General features: G+C 42.7%; 1 protein-coding gene and 1 long non-coding RNA gene across 2 annotated transcripts in view; one reads left to right on the top strand and one right to left on the bottom strand.

The window, feature by feature from the left end:
• Window positions 1–1,111: 1,111 nt before the first annotated feature.
• The window catches only part of LOC147011713 (uncharacterized), a 128,084-nt gene continuing 108,597 nt past the window's right edge, over window positions 1,112–20,598 (bottom strand). Inside the window, exons 2-4 of the long non-coding RNA XR_015051794.1 lie at window positions 3,136–3,303; window positions 2,454–2,875; window positions 1,112–1,808 (exon numbers count right to left, since the gene is read on the bottom strand). This is a non-coding gene — a long non-coding RNA (uncharacterized LOC147011713). The remainder of the gene's footprint in view (window positions 1,809–2,453; window positions 2,876–3,135; window positions 3,304–20,598) is intronic.
• LOC147011715 (somatostatin receptor type 1-like) lies at window positions 13,672–20,506 on the top strand. The gene has a single exon (XM_085856918.1). The coding sequence runs from the start codon at window positions 13,932–13,934 to the stop codon at window positions 15,048–15,050; it is 1,119 nt and encodes a 372-aa protein (XP_085713044.1). The 5' UTR covers window positions 13,672–13,931; the 3' UTR covers window positions 15,051–20,506.

Below are 20,598 nucleotides of genomic sequence, written 5' to 3'. Positions count from 1 at the left end.
TCAGGTGGTGTATAAGACGCTGCATCAATGGTGGTAAATTTTCTGGGATGTTATTTTTTTATGACCTTTAAAAACTTTTTTTTCAAATGAATTATAAATTTGAGCACTATAGAACACAAATCGTTTTTTTTTGGCACTTTCAAACCCCTTCCGTTTCACAGTAATTAGACAAAATATTACAGCATTTTGCATCATCATGACCAATCAAATTTGCTGCTCATCGACCCCATTTTCACTTCATCCAATATGGCTGCCAGACCATGTGACATCAATTATTCGTGAATATCCAAGTATCCCCAAGGCTTGGGAAACATTTGTGTGAAGTTTCTCCTCGATCTGTCTCGCTGTTTGGAGAAGAAGATTTCTCATCAGATTTAGGGTAAATCCAACATGGCTGCCAAACCATATGCCCTATTATGTCATATTTGTGAAGGTTTTGTTCCTTATGGGTAGGTGATCATGCTTGTAAAGTTTCGACTCGATCTGTTCAGCCATTTCAGAGAAGAATATTTTTGAAGGTTGTTTTAAAAAAACAATGTGGCTGCTGAATCACGTGACCGATGACATCATCAAACAAGCTCAAATGAGCCAAGATCCTCGTCCTCAAAATGATGACATCATAAAAACGAATATGGCATCATTGTGATGTATCAGGTTTGCGATAAATTATCCGTGCTAATGCCCGGCTTGATTCCCGCAAACAAAATTCAAACAGCTTGCCTAGTTTCGGAGATAATGGTATAGGCCATTTCCATTAGCGGTGATATTATGACGTTAACTTTTTTTCTAGGAAGAATTTCCAAAATCGGAGATGCTGACTGCGTGCACGTGGGCTTTCTGCATATACATGGCAAGTTTCACGAACATCCGATGAAAACTCTGGGTTGTGAAACAAAAAATGTCAAAAAATAGGAATGACGTTATAAAAATTGATATGATGTCATAATGATGTATCATATGCGTGGTAATTCATCTCTACTAATGCTCTGTTTGATTGCCGCAAACAGAATTCAAAAAGCTTGCCGAGTTTCGGCGATAATTTTTTAGGCAATTTCCATTAGCGGAGATATTTTGACGTCATAACTTTTTTTTCTAAGAGGAATTTTCAAAATCGGAGATGGTTACTGTCTGCGCAGGGAATTTTTACATATATTTGCCAAGTTTCAGGAAGTTTCGATGAAAACTGTAGGCTGTGAAACAAAAAAGTCCACAAGAAGAAGCAGAAGAACAACAACGTGAGTAAGACTTAGAGATCCTCCACGAGGATCTAAAAATTGTCTGTGGGCCAATTTATCCCTGAATGACCCTCAAAAATTGTGATACTGATCAGATGTGGCGTTCTCTATATGCAATTATGACACCATAAAGAAGGCACCTATGATGTCATAAAAAAACGCACTTCTTCCCCATGAGGAGTATTTGCCATGTGCCAAATTTCTATTTTATTTTTCCTTTGTGCGGTTTCAGAGATAGAAGTCCAAAGTTTTTCCGTTTTTCCAATATGGCTGCCACACCACGTAACCTGTGGCATCATAATTATCAACAAAAGATTCCACATGAGTAGTCGCTCCTACGAGAAAATTTCGACTCAATCCGAAAAGCGGTTGCAGAGAAAAACACTAAAGTTCTGTGTGGACAAACAAAATAAAAATCCAAAAAACAAACAAATAAACAGACCCAAATGCAATACCCTCTCTTCTGGCGAGGGTAACGAAGAATCCTTAACGTCCATCAACGACCAATGCTGGCAGATCGGTCCGCCAGCTTAACTTCCTTCTGATGGCACACACGTTGACGCCTGCTTGAATCTGCGAAACAAGACCAGGGTGACAGTTTATACTTTGTTCGAATTTCAAACGCAGGCTCGACAATTCAGAGTTGGGTGTGTAAGCTATCTGGTTAACACAAGTTTGTATACTGTACTTTAATTTTATTATATCAAGAAATAAAACAAAACGCACCTTCGGGTTTCTTGGATGATTTTATATCATTTGTACAACTCTTCGAACGTTCCTCATACAGAACAAATATGTATCGATTAAATTTCATCCTTCATCCTTCCCCTTAAATTACTCCTGCATAATCCCAAACAGAATTACCTTTCATCCCTCATTCCCCACCCTTCTCTTCACAACTCTTCCTTTTCCTTCGTTTTTTTTTTCAAATAACATCTCATTTAACTATCATACAACCATCTCTTTAAATAAGCAAGATGACGATGGCCCCTTGTGGCATTCTTCGGAAAGTTAACCTGTTTTCCAATACATTAATAACACTACAATGCATCAATTATTTTTCAGCCATTATGGCAATGTCGTGATAATAATTGTCAAAAAAGAAAGAAAGCAATCAAACACACCTGAAGATGCAATGACATGATATTGAAAGTCTTAAATTCCGAAATAAATGTGGAAACAACTACAACAGCAACAAAACAGATGAACATACCATACCTTGAGAAACACGTGATGAGTGTTATAGTGAAATAATCTTGCAATACACCAGCACTTTGGAATTGGCAAAACCATCGCTGTGTTAGACTGGAGAAAAGAAATACAGTACTATAAATATAAACATGAAGCATTGAATATGCGAAATAATACTTTTTCTGTCATCAACTACCACGATAAATCCGACAACAGAGCCAAAAGCAAATAGTTCATGGGGAAAGAGACCAACAGAAAGGAATATCACAGGCAGAAGTGAAGATAACCGATTGGGATAACATTTGCTGTGACTAATTACTATATTATCTGTTACACCAGAAGCTGTTTGTGTCTGGGCAATTTTTCACCCTTGGGAAAGTAGCCATTTGGCTGGTCGACAACATTCTGCGCATCCAGCAGTAGAACGGAGCCCAATGGGATCAAAGCACCTGTCAAGGGAAACAAAAATAACAGCAGCAGAACAGGCTTTCTCTCAGTCATTTTTGTGAAGGCAGCCAATCCCAGCCATGTTTGTGGAGGTCTGACGTTATATGTATGCAATCAGGGGTTATGCTTATACAGTGATGGTCTTGTGCGTATTCATAGGTAGGTGAAGTCAACGAGAAGCACTTGCGTAATGTATAAATTGACATTAGAGAACAGTGAATGCATAGAACTGGCATGATGGCATAAAGGTATGCATACTTACCTTAACCTGTCTAGCCTGGGTTTGAATCCCATCCATCCATCCATTGGGACCATACTCTGTGCAGAGCGTTGGTGCTGCCTCAACAGTCTCCTTGGCTATTGGGCACAGTCCTGGATGGGTCGCCACTCCAACACAGGATACCAGCATGCTGGCACTCATTTTGCCGACCTTGGAAGGATGAAAGGTCGAGTTAACCCCACCTGGTATTAATTCAACAGCTGAGCAGGATTTGAACTCAGGACCCGAGTATCCCAAGCCCACCACCCTAACCATAAAGCCAACACCAGGCACATGTTTTTGAATCAGGCACCAAGCATTCGAATCCCGACCTAGCTATTAACTGTCATCCCAGAGTTTCAAGGTAGGTTGATTCCTCAACGTGTGTGCCATCCCTTGGATGTACTGGCTGTCCCATCTTCTGACATTAATTGGTGGATGTTAAAGATCCCACAGTGTCCTTCCTGAGGAGGAGGTGATCTACAGTGGCACCATAAACAAATTCCAAATTCCTGTCCTAACCTACAGAGGACATTGTATCAGTGGTACAGCTGTGGTCTTGGCCTGTTATCCTGTAGCCTTGTGCTGTATATGAAATAATGGAATGGATACCAGGAGAGTAGCAGAGAGAGAGAGACAGAGTTGAGAAGCAATAAGTAAATCGGGGGTCCACAAGGGCATTTTTTTGTTGGCGATGCAAGGATTATTTTTATGACGCGACCATTTTCATGCAGGCAGGATTATAGTGCAGATCCCAAGTTGCCTTGAGAGTAATAATATAAGCTTCAACCATAAATTGTGAATTACACACCATATGCAGGCCAGGAAAGGTAGGCATATTACTCTGTCCCTAAACATTATCAGTGAGCCAGCTGGGTTTTTAATCACAGTTTAAAAGCAACACATCAGTCCTTCCGGAAGGAGCCAGACACGGTTGGGCACTGTATACTGCCATACTACCCAGGACTTTCCAAAAGGATTGGCAAGATAGTATGCAGCACACAGATTGGTGTAAGTGTACAAACCTCAATGCACCATCCCATCTGTAACGTCATTTAAAAACTAAACGACAATATCAAGTGGCAAATTTTTTTGGAGTATTTACCATTCATCATGAAGGGACTGTGACCAATTCTACATTGGGGAAACCGGAAGGAATTTGAAACAAAGGCGAGATGAACATGATAGAGCAGTTAGGCGTGGAAAGTTGACAGTCAGCCACAGTGCATCATTGCATGCAATACGGCAACAAATTTGACTTGGATTTAACTCCCAGACATGGCATCAAACAAACAAGAAAGATTGACACTGGAGGCATGACGTGTCAAGAGCCGAGAGGGTGGTCTAACTGGGGAGACTGTGGACATACCCACACAATACACACCTCTGATACAAATGGCAAAACCTGGATGGTACAAACGACTGGAGCAACAAGGTGAACAACAAATTAAAAAAAAACATGAGCACTCGGTTCCCTGGATAAGGTGAGCAAAAAAATTAATAAAAAGCACACCCACACACATACAATACCGGATCACGATTAATTAATAAAAAGAGCAGAACAGACCATCAATTACATGAATTACCTTTATTGATTAAGGTTTGGCCAAATAAAAACGCTCTTCAATTGACCTCTCGCACCGGCGCGTGACTGGAAATGAATGGTCGCCTCAGGAATAAAAGCAGACGACTCGTTAATCCCAACCACCACAATCTTATACAAAATATATATGTATGAATATCATCACGGCGTCGTGACGGTATCATCAGGGAGTTTGTCCAGGTCGGAGTACTTCAATAATTATATTTACAGAACTCCCAACTGCTAAAAAACAACGGTCATGCTTCCTGGTTGTGATTGGTGGAGTGAAAGACAATGTCTCCATGTGGCAGATGGCACTTGTGGATTCCAGATATGATCAGGCATCCTCACCAATCACTGCTAGAACTGTATCATTAACCAGTATAGAAGCCAAAAGGCTTCAAAGTCACGAGGTGGATGCATCAGTGATGTGTTGCCCTGATGATCACCAATAAGGGCCAAACTAGTTGGTAGCTTCACTTTTCATCTGCTTGGTGACAGCATTTGACCTTGTTAGACCTCTTTGACATCATTGCAATGCTGGAGGCCTTTCTGGGTTTGCAGTCATGAGGTCATCGTAACACTATCTGCACGGCACTTGTCCAGGTCGGAGAACTTCAATAATCGTATTCTTAGAACTCCTGACTGCTTAAAACAATGGTGATGCTTCCTGGTTGTGATTAGTGGGGAGAAAGACAATATTTCTATGTGGCAAATGTCATTTCTTGGCTCCAGATACGATATGGTGTCCTCACCAATCACAGTTGGAGGTGTATCATTAAACAGTGTAGAAGCCGAAAGGCTTCAAAGTTACGAAGTGGATGGAACAGTGATGTGTTGCCTTGATGAGCCTCAATAAGGATGAACCGAGTCAGTAGCTTCGCTTTTCATCTGCTTTGTGACAGCACTAGATATTGGCATATTTGCACTGCTGAAGGTCCTTCTGTGTTTGCAGAATGTCGTCATAGTGGTATCATCACAGCATTTGTCCAGGTCGGCAAACTTCAATAATCATATTCGTAGAACTCTCTTTGCTTAAAACAACGGTGATGCTTCCTGGTTGTGATTGGTGGAAACAAAAGACAATGTGTCCATGTGGCAGATGGCACTTGTTGGTTCCAAATACGATCCGGCATCCTCGCCAATTGCAGTTGCAGGTTAACCGGTATACAGGTATACATATGTATTTATTAATTTATTGCAGTTTTGTCTTCGAGGGGGTAAAGGAATTAATCTTTAATATAATGATAGCTATCTCCAAGTGTTTGTCTCGTTAAGCATACTGTACTGCATGTGAGTAGATATGCATTACGTATGTGTTTGATGGATGTCTCATTTATGTTCTTTGCACATCTGAACACCCTCTCCTTCCACCTTTTCTATGAACTCCAGCGCATGATTCGCCACCGGTTAGGTTGCCATCTAACTCTCGCACCCTAGTTAAACCCTTGAAACCAGTTAAAACCAAACGGCCCAAAACCCGGATCAGAAACCCTACACGACCTCAATCCACAGAGCTAATCTGGAGATAACACCAGCTGCCGGGCAATCTGGCATGCCAATTGCACGAGGCGAGTGGACCCAATACCACTCACGGCTCCTCCAATGAGATCAGTGTGACGCGGATTGTGTGTGTGTGTGGGGGGGGGGGGTAAGAAGTCACAATAAAGGAGGATGCACAAGAGCTGCTGGGGTCTTGGTGTCTTAAAACAATTGTTGGTGATCTCCAGAGTTGGAGTCAAGTCAGTCAGTTCCACGACCATAGTTGTGCAAATTCCCAAACATGTTCCTCTTTCTTACTCACCCTCCAATCTACTCATCTCACTCACAGGTGCCATGCTCACCACACTCACCACATTGCTCACCCCACTCACATGCTGGCCAGGCCAGTATGCACTCGCCGTGTGACTTTGATCCCATGGTATAGCTGCTCCCCATATGCCAAAGCACACGATTCGTAAACCGGCCATGTCATCTCCAACAATGCGATCTATGCCACGGCCTTGGATTTGTGTTAGAGCAGCTTACGTGCAGGACTTGCACACCATGCACACACACAGGCATGCATGCAGGCCCGGATATTATCCTGGAGAGAGACCCTTCCAGACCTCCATTGACTGGACCTATTCCCCGTTCACACCATTACCGATGGTGTCCACGTACCTAATCGGTGCAGCTGCACAGACCGCAAGCTCCATTCTGCTATCTGGTCACTCCACAGACTCCTCTTGCACCTGTGTCTCCCTTGAGGCCATGAGCACCTCACACGTATCCGCCACCGCATATACCTCAACCACTTCTGACAGGACCTATTATAATTTCCCTCTTAAACTCCTGGCCCTGGCTATTAGCTCCTGCACTGTGGTGCTCCCACCATTTACTTTATTTCCTCCTGTCTGTTTTAACCTCATCTAACTCTATGTCTCTTTTTATTTTACTTTCTCCCAACTCCCATACTGTTTAAATTTCCATTTTAACCCCCCTTGATCTGTCTTTAAGGCATATACGATCTCCTGTACCTTCTTTGCTACCTTCCTATGAACAGCCACCAGGCCAGCCTCCAGTTCCATGTGGTCCGCATCCATTTTGCTGCCCAGCTTTTCTGTCAGCTCAGCTTGTCTCGTGTCAATATTTTTCCACCAGCTCGGCTCCCCTGCTGACCTGTCTAGCCAGGTCAGCCTTCATTTCATCCTGACCTGCCATAATTTTAGCCATAATGGACATCATCTGTTTAATCTTAGCCATCGCCTTTTCTTCCTCCTCTGGCCTCATGCCATACCTACTGCTGGGGGTTACCAGGTTTCTGCTTCCCACTACCAGTGCTCTGGGGCATACCGGGCTAGCTGATGGGGGTTGCATGGGGCTATCAGGTAAGGGAGGTGACTCTACTGTGCCCCCCCCCCCCATGGTTCTGCTTGTCCTGGTTAAACATTGTGATGGTTTGGTTAGAAAACATTTCCAAACACGGCTCCACAATTTTGCTTTGAGGTATGAGAATTCGCACCTCGGGTCCGAATCTCACTCAAGCTGACACCAGTTGTTCCAGTGTCAACTGAGCCAGGGCTCAGATCCCATTGCTCACACCAATTGTTGCAGCTACAGTCCATTCCGCTTACCCGGTTTGAGTCCCACGGGTCATGTCAAAATGACCACAACCGCCAGGTAAGTCCACAGCCCTTAGCAGGTTCCCGGGCTTGTTGGCCAGTTTACAATACTCATTAGGACCGAGGAATTAATCGAGTGATGTACCAATAGGCACTTGCGACCTATCTAATTTGGCCTAGCAACCATTGGTCGCAGGTGTGGCTTGGTCCAGTTTTAGCCGACTTGTCGAACAACACTGAAATCACCTGAAATCAGCAAATGAGGCCATCACAACAAGCAGAATGCAACCCCGAGACCAGGTATATTTATTTAAAAGTAAATGGCATCGGAGAAGGATTACATGAAGCAACTAGATAGTTCCTAGAACACGATACCCCACCCAGTGTTCAAGTATATTAAGGAAGGCCTTGCTGTTCTCGCTGGGGTTACATTCTTGAAAATCCCCATGAACCGCAAATCTGCAAACTTTGGAAGTAATGCGGAGAATAGAGTTAGGGACTTCAACTTTAAGATTTCTCTAAATTGTACCCTTAATTAACATGTTTGTGCATTGCTTTTCTGTTAATTAATTTCATGAAAAAAGGGTTATTAAGAACATAAATAAAGTATTATTTTCCTATATTAAGAACATAAAATAAAGATAATTTTCTTGAGTTATTAAGATCATTAAACTCACCTTTTAATAATGATGATGATAAACATGATCCAATAATGTGATGGTGATGTTGTTGATGGTGATGATAAAGAGGAGTTGATGATCGGGGGTTTGAGGGGGTTATTGTGTTGACAGCCCATGTTAATTATGTGAATAAATGCGGAATCTAGTTCACCAAGCCACGATTATTTGAGTGCATTGACCGCAATCTGCAAACATTTTCTCAATAATTCCACGAAGAGTAAACCCATGAACGGCAAGGCCCTCCTGTACTTCAATTTCAATAAAATAATAATTTTAAAGATCGTTTTAAAAAATTCGGATGTTTAAGACAGTATGGGGCTCTCATATGAGCCTCAACATTGTATAAAAAAATAATAACAATAAAAAAATATAAAACAAGGACATGGGTGGAGTGTGCAAGCAGAAAATTTGATTGAACATGACATAAAATGTCATAATATTTTCGCCAAGTACTGCTCAACGGAAGGGTGTTGAAAGTTCCAAAAACACGATTTGTGGTACACAATGTTCAAGCATATAATTAAAATGTAATAGAATACAGATTCTAAGAGTTGTAGAAAAAAAATTTCAGACATTTACCGCCGTTGAGGCAGCCTCTTTTATACCACCTGATTTAACACGTTGCATTAGTTATTCATGCCAGTTGTTTGTGTCCTTAATGACGTCCTTAAAAACAATATTTCCTGTTTGGAATGATTTTCAATTTTGTTTGACTGCCAGACAGGCAGACAGACTAAAAAAAAATGTCTCATTCCTCTCCACTCGTGCACGATCGGGACAAATTCAGAGCTAAAGTACTGTTAAACTCCAGGCTCGTTTTTTAATTCATGTTCTGATTCTTGTTCAAAATATAACATTCAATTGAAATTCCTCGATCACAAACTGATGTTTGTAGACAGACAGACAGACAGACAGACAAAGTGAACCAATCAAAAGTTAAAAAGCTTAACCCACTTTTGGCTTCGTGTGCGCAGAGTAATAATCGAGATCCCTCAAGATGAGATTTATTTCCGCAGGCATCCCCGTTTCGCATACGCACTAAACTGCATTGGTCAGGTCAGGAAGGGAGCATGCGCCAGAGCAGCGCGTCGCTGCGTACACTTTCCGCCGGTACTCCATGGGCCTCCATCTGGCCATCCCCCAGGCAGATGCCTGGCCCATCCCCATCTCCATCTCCACCCCAAATTACATTGCATACCTTGATAATCCTAAGTCAAACCAAAACGACAAGTCCCTCATGAGCTGTACAGTCTGGAAATTATGCTGCTCACATGGCAAACTCCAGTTTAACCTCCTATTATTTTGATATTCTGTCAAATTCTGCCCAGGAATTTGATTTGTTGAACTACTATAATGCTTAACAAACAATGCACAGGTATACAGATGAATAATTCAGTAGATTACCTTAACAATGAAAATAAATTTAAACTAGCCGGGAGGCGACGATGGTTCGCGGGCATGATTGAACAATGCCACGACAGGTACAATTGAGTTAGTGGAAGCTTTTTAGGAAGCCCTACCGTAAAACCCTATCTCTTCCGTCAAAATTGACCAAATCAAATCGGATTTTTTATATGTTGTACTTATGGACATTACGCACAGCTTCTAGGAAATTAAATTGTGAGAAAAAAATCGAGAAAAAAACAAAAAGTTCAAGTGGGCGTGGCTCCGCCCTCAAGGGGCATGGGACACCCCTCATACAAAAAGACACAACTAGACCATGATATCTAGCTTGTGTCCAAGTTTCATTAAGATCGAATCAAACGTCACGGAGCTATACTCTGGAGAGAGTCACAAACAGACAGACAAGCCGGTAGGCGACGAGGAATTCGCGAGGATCGAAGCGCTGGATACGATGATTTTCATTCTGACCGATCCACCGACGAAGATTCATTGCCACGACGTATTGGTTCACATACAATTGTTCCTCTGCCTGACAAGATTTTTCCTATTGCGTATTTTGCCAAATGGCACTCCTCATAAAAAAAATGACGGGAAATAGATAACCTATTTTTGAAGGACTACCATTTGAAAAATAATCGGTTTGCTGGTTTGTGCTGTGGAGCCTTGCGTTGCAAACACACACACACACACACACACACACACACACACACGCACACACACACACACACACACACACACACACACACACACACACACACACACACACACACACACACACACACACACACATACACGGAAAACCCGATAAACTTCTCTCAATGCTCTTGTTTGACCACACCTCCTGAGCCACACAATATTTTTCATAAGCCACGCCCACTTTCCTACGCCATTCCCACTTTTCATCAACCACGTCCACTTTCCCTAAGCTCCGCCCACTTTCCTAAGCCCCTAATAAAAAATGACGGTAAATAAACACCCGATTTTTGAAGGACTACCATTTGAAAAATAAAACCTCAATCAAAAATCGGCTGGAGTAAAATTTTCTAAATATCTCGAAGTCTTTAATTCCGAAGTCTCGTTTCTCTACATTCAAAACTGAAGGACAAGTATTGAAAATACTGTACGCGGTTTTTCGGCTGCCGCACAGCAACGGGTGGTTGCTAGGCAACGAAATTCAAACACGCACATTCCCAGACAAGATGGCACCTGTTGGCAAAGTTTCATCGAAATCGGTTTGTTGGTTCGTGCTGTGGAGTCTCGCGTTGCAGACACACACACACACACACACACACACACACACACACACACACACACACACACACACACACACACACACACACACACACACACACACACACACACACACACACACACACACAAACACACACACACAACCCGACAATAAGGGATATCTAGCATAGATATAGCGAATCCAACAAGCCAGTAGGCAACATGGGTGGTCGCTATATAATTGCATACTAGTCATAGTTTTTGACGGATTGGGCTGAAAATTTTTGACAAAGACGTTGATTATAGTACGCATAAAAGCGCGGAAGCCGATTTTTGATTTTTGAAAAAAATATATTTTTTATTTTTTCAAAAATTTCAGTCCCGTTGCGAGGCAACGCTGGTGTCCATAGCAACGGTGCTCAAAAGCATAGAACTAGATCCTGGTATGAACCTACCAGTCAAGTTTCATCAAAATTGGTTGACTCCTCTGGCCTCCAGAGCTGTCCATTACATACATACAGACAGATGGAAAACCTGAGAATAACGGTAGTCTTGCGACCACCCAACAGACAGACAGACAGACAGACAGACACACAGACAGACACACAGACAGACACAGACACAACGAAAATAGTGGTTACTGCTGGCGCCCGCGAACCAATGACCACGATTCGTGTAAAAATGTCTCTAAATTTGTTTTTGTTTAATTATGCTAAATTGTTGTAATTTCGGTATTACTTCAATCTGTGTCCAACTTTGTCACTGATGCTGATCTGGTAGAATGAGACAACAGCAAGCTACAAAAGAGTTCCACCCAGTAAATGGAAAGTGATAGAATTGAACTCTGTAAAGGTGACGGATGTTGATTTATATATTTATTTATTTATTTTATCTTCAACGTCGTATACAACAGAGGGACACTTGGAGGTAGAATGTGCATGGAGAAAATGAGATCAAATGGAGGCAGCGGGGGACACACGGGCTGAACAAGTTGGATACAAGCTCAAATCCAACAAGAAAGGGAAGAGAAAAACTGTGAATGAAACAGAATAGAACCACAACGACAAAGAGGGTGAGGTATCGAGGATGGTTGAGGGGTTAGCACAATAACTAGGAAAGAGTCATGGGCTTTGGCGAGGGAAAATGAGGGTAGGAAAGATCATGACTCTCTTGGATGGGGATAACTTCAAGTGGCTTACTGACAGATCACGTGTGCTCTGCAGAAACCTGGGAGCGATGTTGGGGGGAGGGGGGGAGGGGTAGAGAGAAATGAACGGGCAGAGGATGTAAGACCAGAACGGAGGCGATAAAAGACAGAGAGGCCACCAATCTGTTTGCAATGCAAGAACAACATGCCCAGAGACGCAGCTTCATCGCAGGAGAAATGATTCTGAGGGCCTTGGACTCCACAGCATCAAGAAATGCAAGATGCGAGGCAGGGGCTGTGGCCCAAAGTGGAGAGCAGCATTCGTTCCATCGAGTTGTGGATGAAGGCCTTGTAAATTGATAAAAGTTCCAAGAGAAAACATTGCACGACAAAGTATTCCCAATCGGTGGGTTACTTTGGAGGCAAACTTGGATCTGTGCTTTGCCAAAGAGTGATCATGGCAGATGGTGAGGCCCAAATGTTTGAGTGACTGAACTTTTTCAAGAGGTTTTTTTTAACAAAGTATAGATGTGAGGATTTTCCCATATGGTCATTTTGAAGAGAGAGAGAGAGACACAGAGAGACACACAGAGAGAGAGATTTGTCAGGGTTGAAAGACATATCCCAAGTGTTGGATGAGCTCTGATTCGATCAATGCCTGCAGCGAGGGAAGAGGCTGCTGACAAGACGATTTGTCCTGATTTTTATTTATTTTTCAAACATCCACAGAACAGGATCTCATGTGAAGCATAGGGTGATGAAAATGTGAAAGCATTTGACACAAAGGAATACTATAGTCTTTTATCTCAACTCTCCTATAAACTCTGACCCTGGGGTTTCGCATGCAATGTTCATCAGATGCAGTTAAACTTGGCATATAGTCTGCAAGCCTAAGGTAGTAGACGTTAAAGATCCCAAGGTGTCCTTCGTAAAGAGTGAGTTATCGACAGCACTCTGAGCAAATTCCAAATCCCTGCACTCTCAAGCGAGTATCCTTCATCGGAGTGATGACCCGTTAAGAATTGTTACCCAAGCCATGGAAACTGCATCAGTAGCCTTATGCACCTCACGGCATGTTGAGGATAAACAAAGACTTTAAGACTCCTGTGAGTCTTCCCCGAAAGAGTCTGCATCAGCGGACTGTTCGAAGTGACATGTTTTATCAACCAGAGGTTGACAAAGGAAAGCGATGCTAACCACAGTGGGATGCAAAAACTGAAACCATCTGGGGGCAATGGCCCTTGATAGGAGCAAGAGGGAGAAATACAATTTCTCAATAAAATTGACAATTTAACAAACACCATGTGTATCCTTTTTGGTAGGCATGAAGCGAGTGCGCAGAAACATCACATCAACTTTTTCCCTACCCCAATACTCTGTCCCAATATCCGCCTAGGGGCAGATTCCATCGCAGAAGGACGACGCAGCATGCGCAGTCAGATGAAGCCACGCCCCTGTTAGTTACCATGGTTCACCCAGGATGATCCGACTGGTGTCTGGAGATGTTTTAAAAGGCTGAGTCGTCCAGACTTGCCTCAGGCGAGCTGAAGGTGCATTAAGACATCGGCATGAACGGGTTCGGATATAGAACCCTTCTTGCGCGAGCGAAGCGTTCAGACCGTGTAGCTTAAGCATCAGAGGTGCAGCTGTAGATGGTGTGGACAATGTCTTCCACCAGCAATCTGACTCGCTCGTGTGCAAACATAAGCTGCGTCGAGAGCGACGAGCAAGAGTTCAGTGTATCGCGGGTGGTCATCCCATCCATCTACGCCTTCGTGTGCGTGGTCGGCCTGACGGGAAACTCTTTGGTCATCTACGTGATCTTGCGCTACGCCAAAATGAAGACGGCCACCAACATATACATCCTCAACCTGGCCATCGCAGACGAATGTTTCATGCTGAGTGTACCGTTTATTGCCACCGAAGCAGCCTTGCACCATTGGCCCTTCAGTTCGCTTGTTTGCCGGCTGGTGTTGAGCGCCGATGGTATCAACATGTTCACCAGCGTATTCTGCCTGACGGTGCTGAGTGTGGACCGTTACATCGCTGTGGTGCACCCCATCAAGGCAGCTCGGTATAGACGCCCGTCCGTGGCTCGGTCGATAAATGTCCTCGTGTGGTTCCTGTCACTTCTTGTCATCTTGCCCATCATCATCTTCTCAGATACGCAGCCAAGTAGCGAGAAGGAGCCCGAACGGATGGTGTGCAACCTCGTGTTGCCGCACACTCAATGGTACGTGGTTTTCATACTCTACTCCTTCGTGGTGGGCTTTCTTGTCCCCGTGATGGCAATATGCGTGTGCTACCTGCTTATCATAGTCAAGATGAGGGTCGTGGCCTTCAAGGCAGGTTGGCAACAACGCCGGCGCTCCGAGAGGAATATCACGCGTATGGTCATCACGGTGGTCTTCGTTTTTATTATCTGCTGGATGCCCTTCTACGTGATGCAACTCCTCGACGTGTTCGGTCTACCCCCGAAGTACACGCTCACGCAGTTCTTCGTGGTGTTGAGCTATGCCAACAGCTGCGCCAACCCTCTGCTCTACGGATTCCTCTCTCAGAACTTTCGGCGCTCTTTCCAGCAAACGTTCTGTCTGCGGTGTTTCAACGGCAGCTTCATGGACGAGCCATTGGACTATTACGCGACAGCTCTAAAGAGTCGCACAATGTCTAACAAGCGAGCCATCGAACATCAGACGAGTGCCAATCACCTCCGGCAGAGCAGCAACTGCAGGAATGGGACTTGTGGGTCCAGAACCACCATGCTGTGAAGACTTTCTTCCATGCGAACGACATGGTTGTCCGGTCATTCCTTTTGCCTGTGCACGTTTGGTGGCATTCTCTTATCTCTGGTTTAAGTATAAACATTCAGTCTTTCGTTCGTTTACTCTCTCTTTTGTTATCCATTGATATTATTTGACTTATTGAATATTCCTCCATTTATGTTTTAATTTATACATCCTTCTTTACCATCTCGTCCACAAGCAGGAGCATGCGTTGGACATGTATGTGATGCCGATCTGGATTGAAACGGTTTTTCGTTTTTAAATTATTATTATTATTATCATTATTATTTTTTAACGCCGCATGGTACATGGAGCAATCGGCGTACTTGACATGGAATAATTGGAAATGCTTGAAACATTTGGAAGTGCTTGGGACACTTGGAACACTTGGAACTGCACTTGAGCTCCATTATTTTTTGTAGGAATGGGACCACATCGGCTCATTAACATTTTAATTCAATGCACAGTGAACTCTTCAGGATTTATTGAATAAAAACGAAGTTTATAACGAATTAATAAGTTACTGTTAGCTTGCAGCACTTCCTTGTGTGTTCTTTGGGGCCAGACTTGTCAGGAAAAGCCCATAGTTGATTTTTTCCTGATCTTTGATGAGATACAAACAGGGTATATGAAAAGGATATAGCCAAAAAAGTCAGAGTATAGAAGGGGTAATATAAAAATATATAATATAAAAATATATATATATATTTATAAAAAATAGATAATAAATGCTCATTTATTATCTATTTTTTGCTTCTACATTTACACAAGAACAGTCAGGAGAAGTTCCATTAGCGGAGAGTATCTACCTTGGAGGTGAGGAAGGACTTTTAGAGGAGATCCGAGTAAGAGTGGAGGAAGTAAAGAAACAGATAGTAAAACGAAGGGACGATAAACTTCGAGGGCAAGATAACATGCATCCAAGAGTATCGAGGGAGGTGGCAAAGTGGATAAGGGATAAGTGAGATGTTAACCGATATCTTTAACAGCGAGCTCACTGGAGTCAAGGACGGGTACCGGAGGATCGGAGAGTAGCAAATGTAACACCATGATTTAAGAAAGGATCCAGAGAAGAATTGGGAAACTATAGACCTCTTAGTTTGACTTCAGTTGTGGGGAAGTGGTTGGAGACGTTAATTAAGGAGCGGATGAGGAACCATTTAAATAAATACAAACTAATTAAATGTGGTCAGCATGGGTTTATGAGGAAAGATCATGTTTTATAAATTTATTGCATTTCCATGAGGCAGTCTGACTGGGTGGATGAGTAAGGTGCATTGAATGTAGTTTATCGAAACTTTCAAAAAGCTTTTGAGAATGGATCACATAGATGGCTGTTGGCCAAGATGAGAACTTGGGGGTTGGCTGGTGGAGAAGGCAACTGGATTGCAGACTGGGTTAGAGATAGGAAGCAAAGAGTGGCTGTGAGTGGGAGGATGTCTTGCTGGGAGGATGCAAGTAGCGGCGTATCTCAGGGATCAGTACTCGGATCATTACTCTTCAATATTTACATAAACGATTTTGATAGTGGGCTTTAAGTGTAGGCTTTCCAAGCTCAGTGGTAAGAAATGGAGAGAGCAGAAAGGGATGTGATCACATTTAGGAAATTCGGGATACTTTAATAAATTGGGCAAAAGATTGGCAGATGTAGTTTAACATAAAGTGTAAGGTGTTCGAGATGGGGAAGAATAATGAAAATAGGGATTACATGATGCAATGGGTAATTTTGGAGTGTGTCACGCAGGAGAAAGATCTGGAGGTGGTAAAGGATACGGTGGTTAAGGTGACAGCACAATGCCAGGTAGCTTTTGGTAAAGCAAATCTGGTTTTAGGAGGCACTCATCAGGGGTAAATTATAAATCAAAAGAGGTAACATTAACACTGTATAGGAATTGAGTGAGACCTCGTCTGGAATACTGTGTTCAGTTGTGGTCACCACATCTGAGGAAGGACATAGTTATCTATGCCAACACAGGGTAGAGCAAACAGATTGGCCAAGCTCGACTAAGCTATGGGGAATGGCTGAGAGAGGCAGTCCATTTTACATTGGAAAGGAGGTGTTGGAAGGGTATCTAATAGAGATGTGTAAGATAATGAAGGATTGTAGACAAAATAAGTGCAGAATAATGTTTCAGCAGAATGGACACCGATAGGACTAGGGGCCAGTTTCAGAGTAAAGGACAGGAGAGTATATAAGGACTGTGGTAGGGTTGGGGGGGGGTCTTTCACTCAGAGAGTAGTAAATGGAGGGAATTGTCTTCCCGTAAAGATAGTGACAGCAGAAACTTTCGATGATTTTAAAACTGAGTTAGATATCGCTATCTAGAAGCAGCAGGGACAGGGAGGTAGTTGTATATTGGCATGATTGCACAGACTTCATGGGCCAAATGGCCTCCTGGAACAAGGTTTCTTGTAATTCCTTGATAATTCTACACTGTTTCATATGCAGAATGTGGCTGCGGATTTGCATCATTTCTGGGGGTGCGGATCTACCGCTGATGCAGTGCCCCCTGTAGGTTAGAGCAGAGATTTGGAATTTGTTTAGTTCTTTGCAATAACTTGCCGACTCTTCGTTAAGGACACTGTAAGATCTTTACCTTCCACCAACTAATGCTGGCGGGTGGGACGCCACCTTTGTTTAATGTACATTGGAGGGACGACACACATTGATGAATCACCCTGTTTGAGAAACACCAGATCGTGACAGGTTATAGCTGAATCAAGATTCAGACCAAGGTTAGACAGCTCAGAGGCGTGTACATACCTCTCGGCTATCCTCCCAGCATGAACAGATAGTACTCGAGGCATAGCCAGATGTTCCCTATTTATCAATACCCTTACAGCGGCTTTGCAGCATGGGAACGACCCCACATACTGTATCTCGTGATTTCTTGTGCACATGTACAGACAGAATGCAAAGATAAAAGGGATATATGTACAATGTACATGCACAAGGGGCACTCAAAATGTCATATACAAATAAGATACTCACAATGTTCCAACAAATGCGCCCACTTTTCTTGTTCATTGGAGTCGTATTTAATGATAATAATCAGAAATATTTCCTTCTTCCTAATACATGTTGGAAAATATAAAAAATAACTTCACCATTTCTCGGACTGTTGTCAGAATCTCATTGGTGGAATTGTTTTTGAACGCCCCTCATACCTACATCGGGAAATCCATTGATATTATTGAATAATTACCTCCACCACTGAATGTGGATGGACGTTATGTTTTCACCCCTATCTGTCTGTTCGTGATCAGGATATCTCAAAAAGTGCGGACGGATTGGTACAGAATTTGGTAGAGAGTTTGGGGATGTGGCACAGACGAAACAATCCGATTTTGGCGAAGATCCGGATCTGGATCCAATAATTTTTAAAGTTATTTTTCACCATTGAGAGAGAGGGCCAAAAACAACATATAGCAGGATATCATCATCATAGTAGTAACACAAAAAAAGTACATAGTGTATATGGTGTCCTCCCCACTCTGTCTGTGTGGTGAAGGTGAAGCTGGAGACCTGTCCCCTCCCAACCCCCAATCCCACACAAGCCTCAATGTGATGGAATTCATCAATTTATTCATATTTTATTGTTATTTAAATTCCTATCGATTCACCTGTGTCAATTTATTGTTTCTATTGTTTCCTACCTATTATCCTTTGTCAATTAATTTGTAGATACGCAGCAAGTCAATCGATTAATCATTTATATAGATCTGTAAAAAAATTTTTTTGTTTTGTTTGTTTATGAATTCTTATTTGAAAGGTTCTCTTTATGCAAATAGAAATTCAAAATGGAGCAAGTTTTGATCATCAGACAGATCAGCAAGAGTAAATTACAATATCAGGGTATAGACCATTGGTCCCCAACCTGCGGCCCGTGGGCCGCATGCGGCCCGTGAGGACTTTCCAATCAAAACACATTTCCATGTAGCAATTTTAAAGGGGTTTACACAATGCCACTGCCGCTTACCGCCGGGGGGAATCAAATCAATTTGATTTTACCTTCCGGCATCTTGCGGCAGTATTTAAAATTAATTACACCCCAAATGGAAATTTGTTCAGAATTACAGTGCGTGAACAATCGATCGATCGAATACATATAAAATTTAATAATTAAAAAAAACAATACTCCAATAAACCCCAAACGTTGTATCGATTTCTCAACACAAACGTTGTGTGACAGTATCAAGTTTCTCAATAAAATGCATCAATTTTTTTCTGGCTCCCAACATCCTTGGGAGTAGTGAATGTGGCCCGTGGGATCAAAAGGTTGGGGACCACTGGTATAGACTATAGTGGAACGTCCATCGTGGGGAAGCGAAGAAAGGCCTTATTAATTTGAATTGCCTTGTCCGGACAAAAATAATAATCCAAGTTGACGTGTATGAAATGACTTTGCTTGTAAAAGTATTTACTCGTGTGAGATCATGTAGTGTGACGTCATATGGTTGGTTACGTAACGGTGTGAAAGTTGTACAAAGTATGTTCAACCACAATATAGAAAATAATAAAAATAATAAAATAAAAGGGACTTCAGTGAGATCCATCAGGAGCTCGAGGGTTTTGCATTTTGGATTGCGATACATTTTCATCATCTCATGTGTACAGAATGTGTAGTTTTTGTAAAATTGTCCATTCAAAATTGCTTGTGACGCATGTGGAGACTTTCCTGTGTTAAACATCGAGTTTCCATGGGGGAATGAAACTTGTAAGTGTTGCTTGCAGTTTTTCATTAATTATTCAGGCAACAAAGGGTTGTCCTGTACCTTTCATCTCTTCGTGTGCATTGCTGCACAAGTTTAAGGAAACAAGATAATCATGGCAAGGGTGTTTGTACGTCGCTAAGATACAGCTGTGAACTATGTACATGAGCAAAAGCTCCACTGACATTATCGGAAATGTCAGAAAGCTTAAGAACACATGTGTCACAACAACCATGAGGCAGTTAGGGGAGCAGCTGATCTGAGAGCCACTCTTCCTCGCAGAGCACACACAAAGCTTCAGCTGGCTCAACAGTAGTCGGTGGTCAGAGCCTCAAAACAAGCTACAAAATGCTAGACACATGGAGCCTTGCGACCAGCTTGTACCCTGGATTGGCTAGTGCTGCAAAAATTCACTCTTGAGTCTAGAGAGTGAAGCTGCTTTCCAGGACCGAGTGGAAGCACCGACAAGCAGGTCGGGCAGAGTGGAGCAGAGAACGAGAGGAGCTTCAGGAGGTCGTGCAGATGCAAAGCCCGACCTCCTGTTTGTCTGTAAGTTGAGCGTTTCCTGGCACAGAGCAGTTCGATACATCACAACATCACACAAGAGGAATTGTGCTGTTTATTATGGAGATTGTACCATGAGGAAGAAAACATAAAGTCGTTTATATTTTTGTAACACACCTGGCTCCCTCCTGTATTCAGTATGCACCTGCAGTTCATGGTTTACCGTCGTGTGGGGTATATATAATGATCATGATCGCAAGGGCTAATCCACTGAATCATTCTTGCAATCGGAATTTCAGTGAGTGGGACATTTGTG

Source organism: Eptatretus burgeri, chromosome 15 (assembly GCF_056783735.1).
Source record: "Eptatretus burgeri isolate ZD-2024b chromosome 15, Ebu_testis_v1, whole genome shotgun sequence".
Taxonomy (NCBI): domain Eukaryota; kingdom Metazoa; phylum Chordata; class Myxini; order Myxiniformes; family Myxinidae; genus Eptatretus; species Eptatretus burgeri.
Note: the sequence above shows the minus strand (reverse complement) of the source record. Positions and strands in the feature narration are given on the sequence as shown.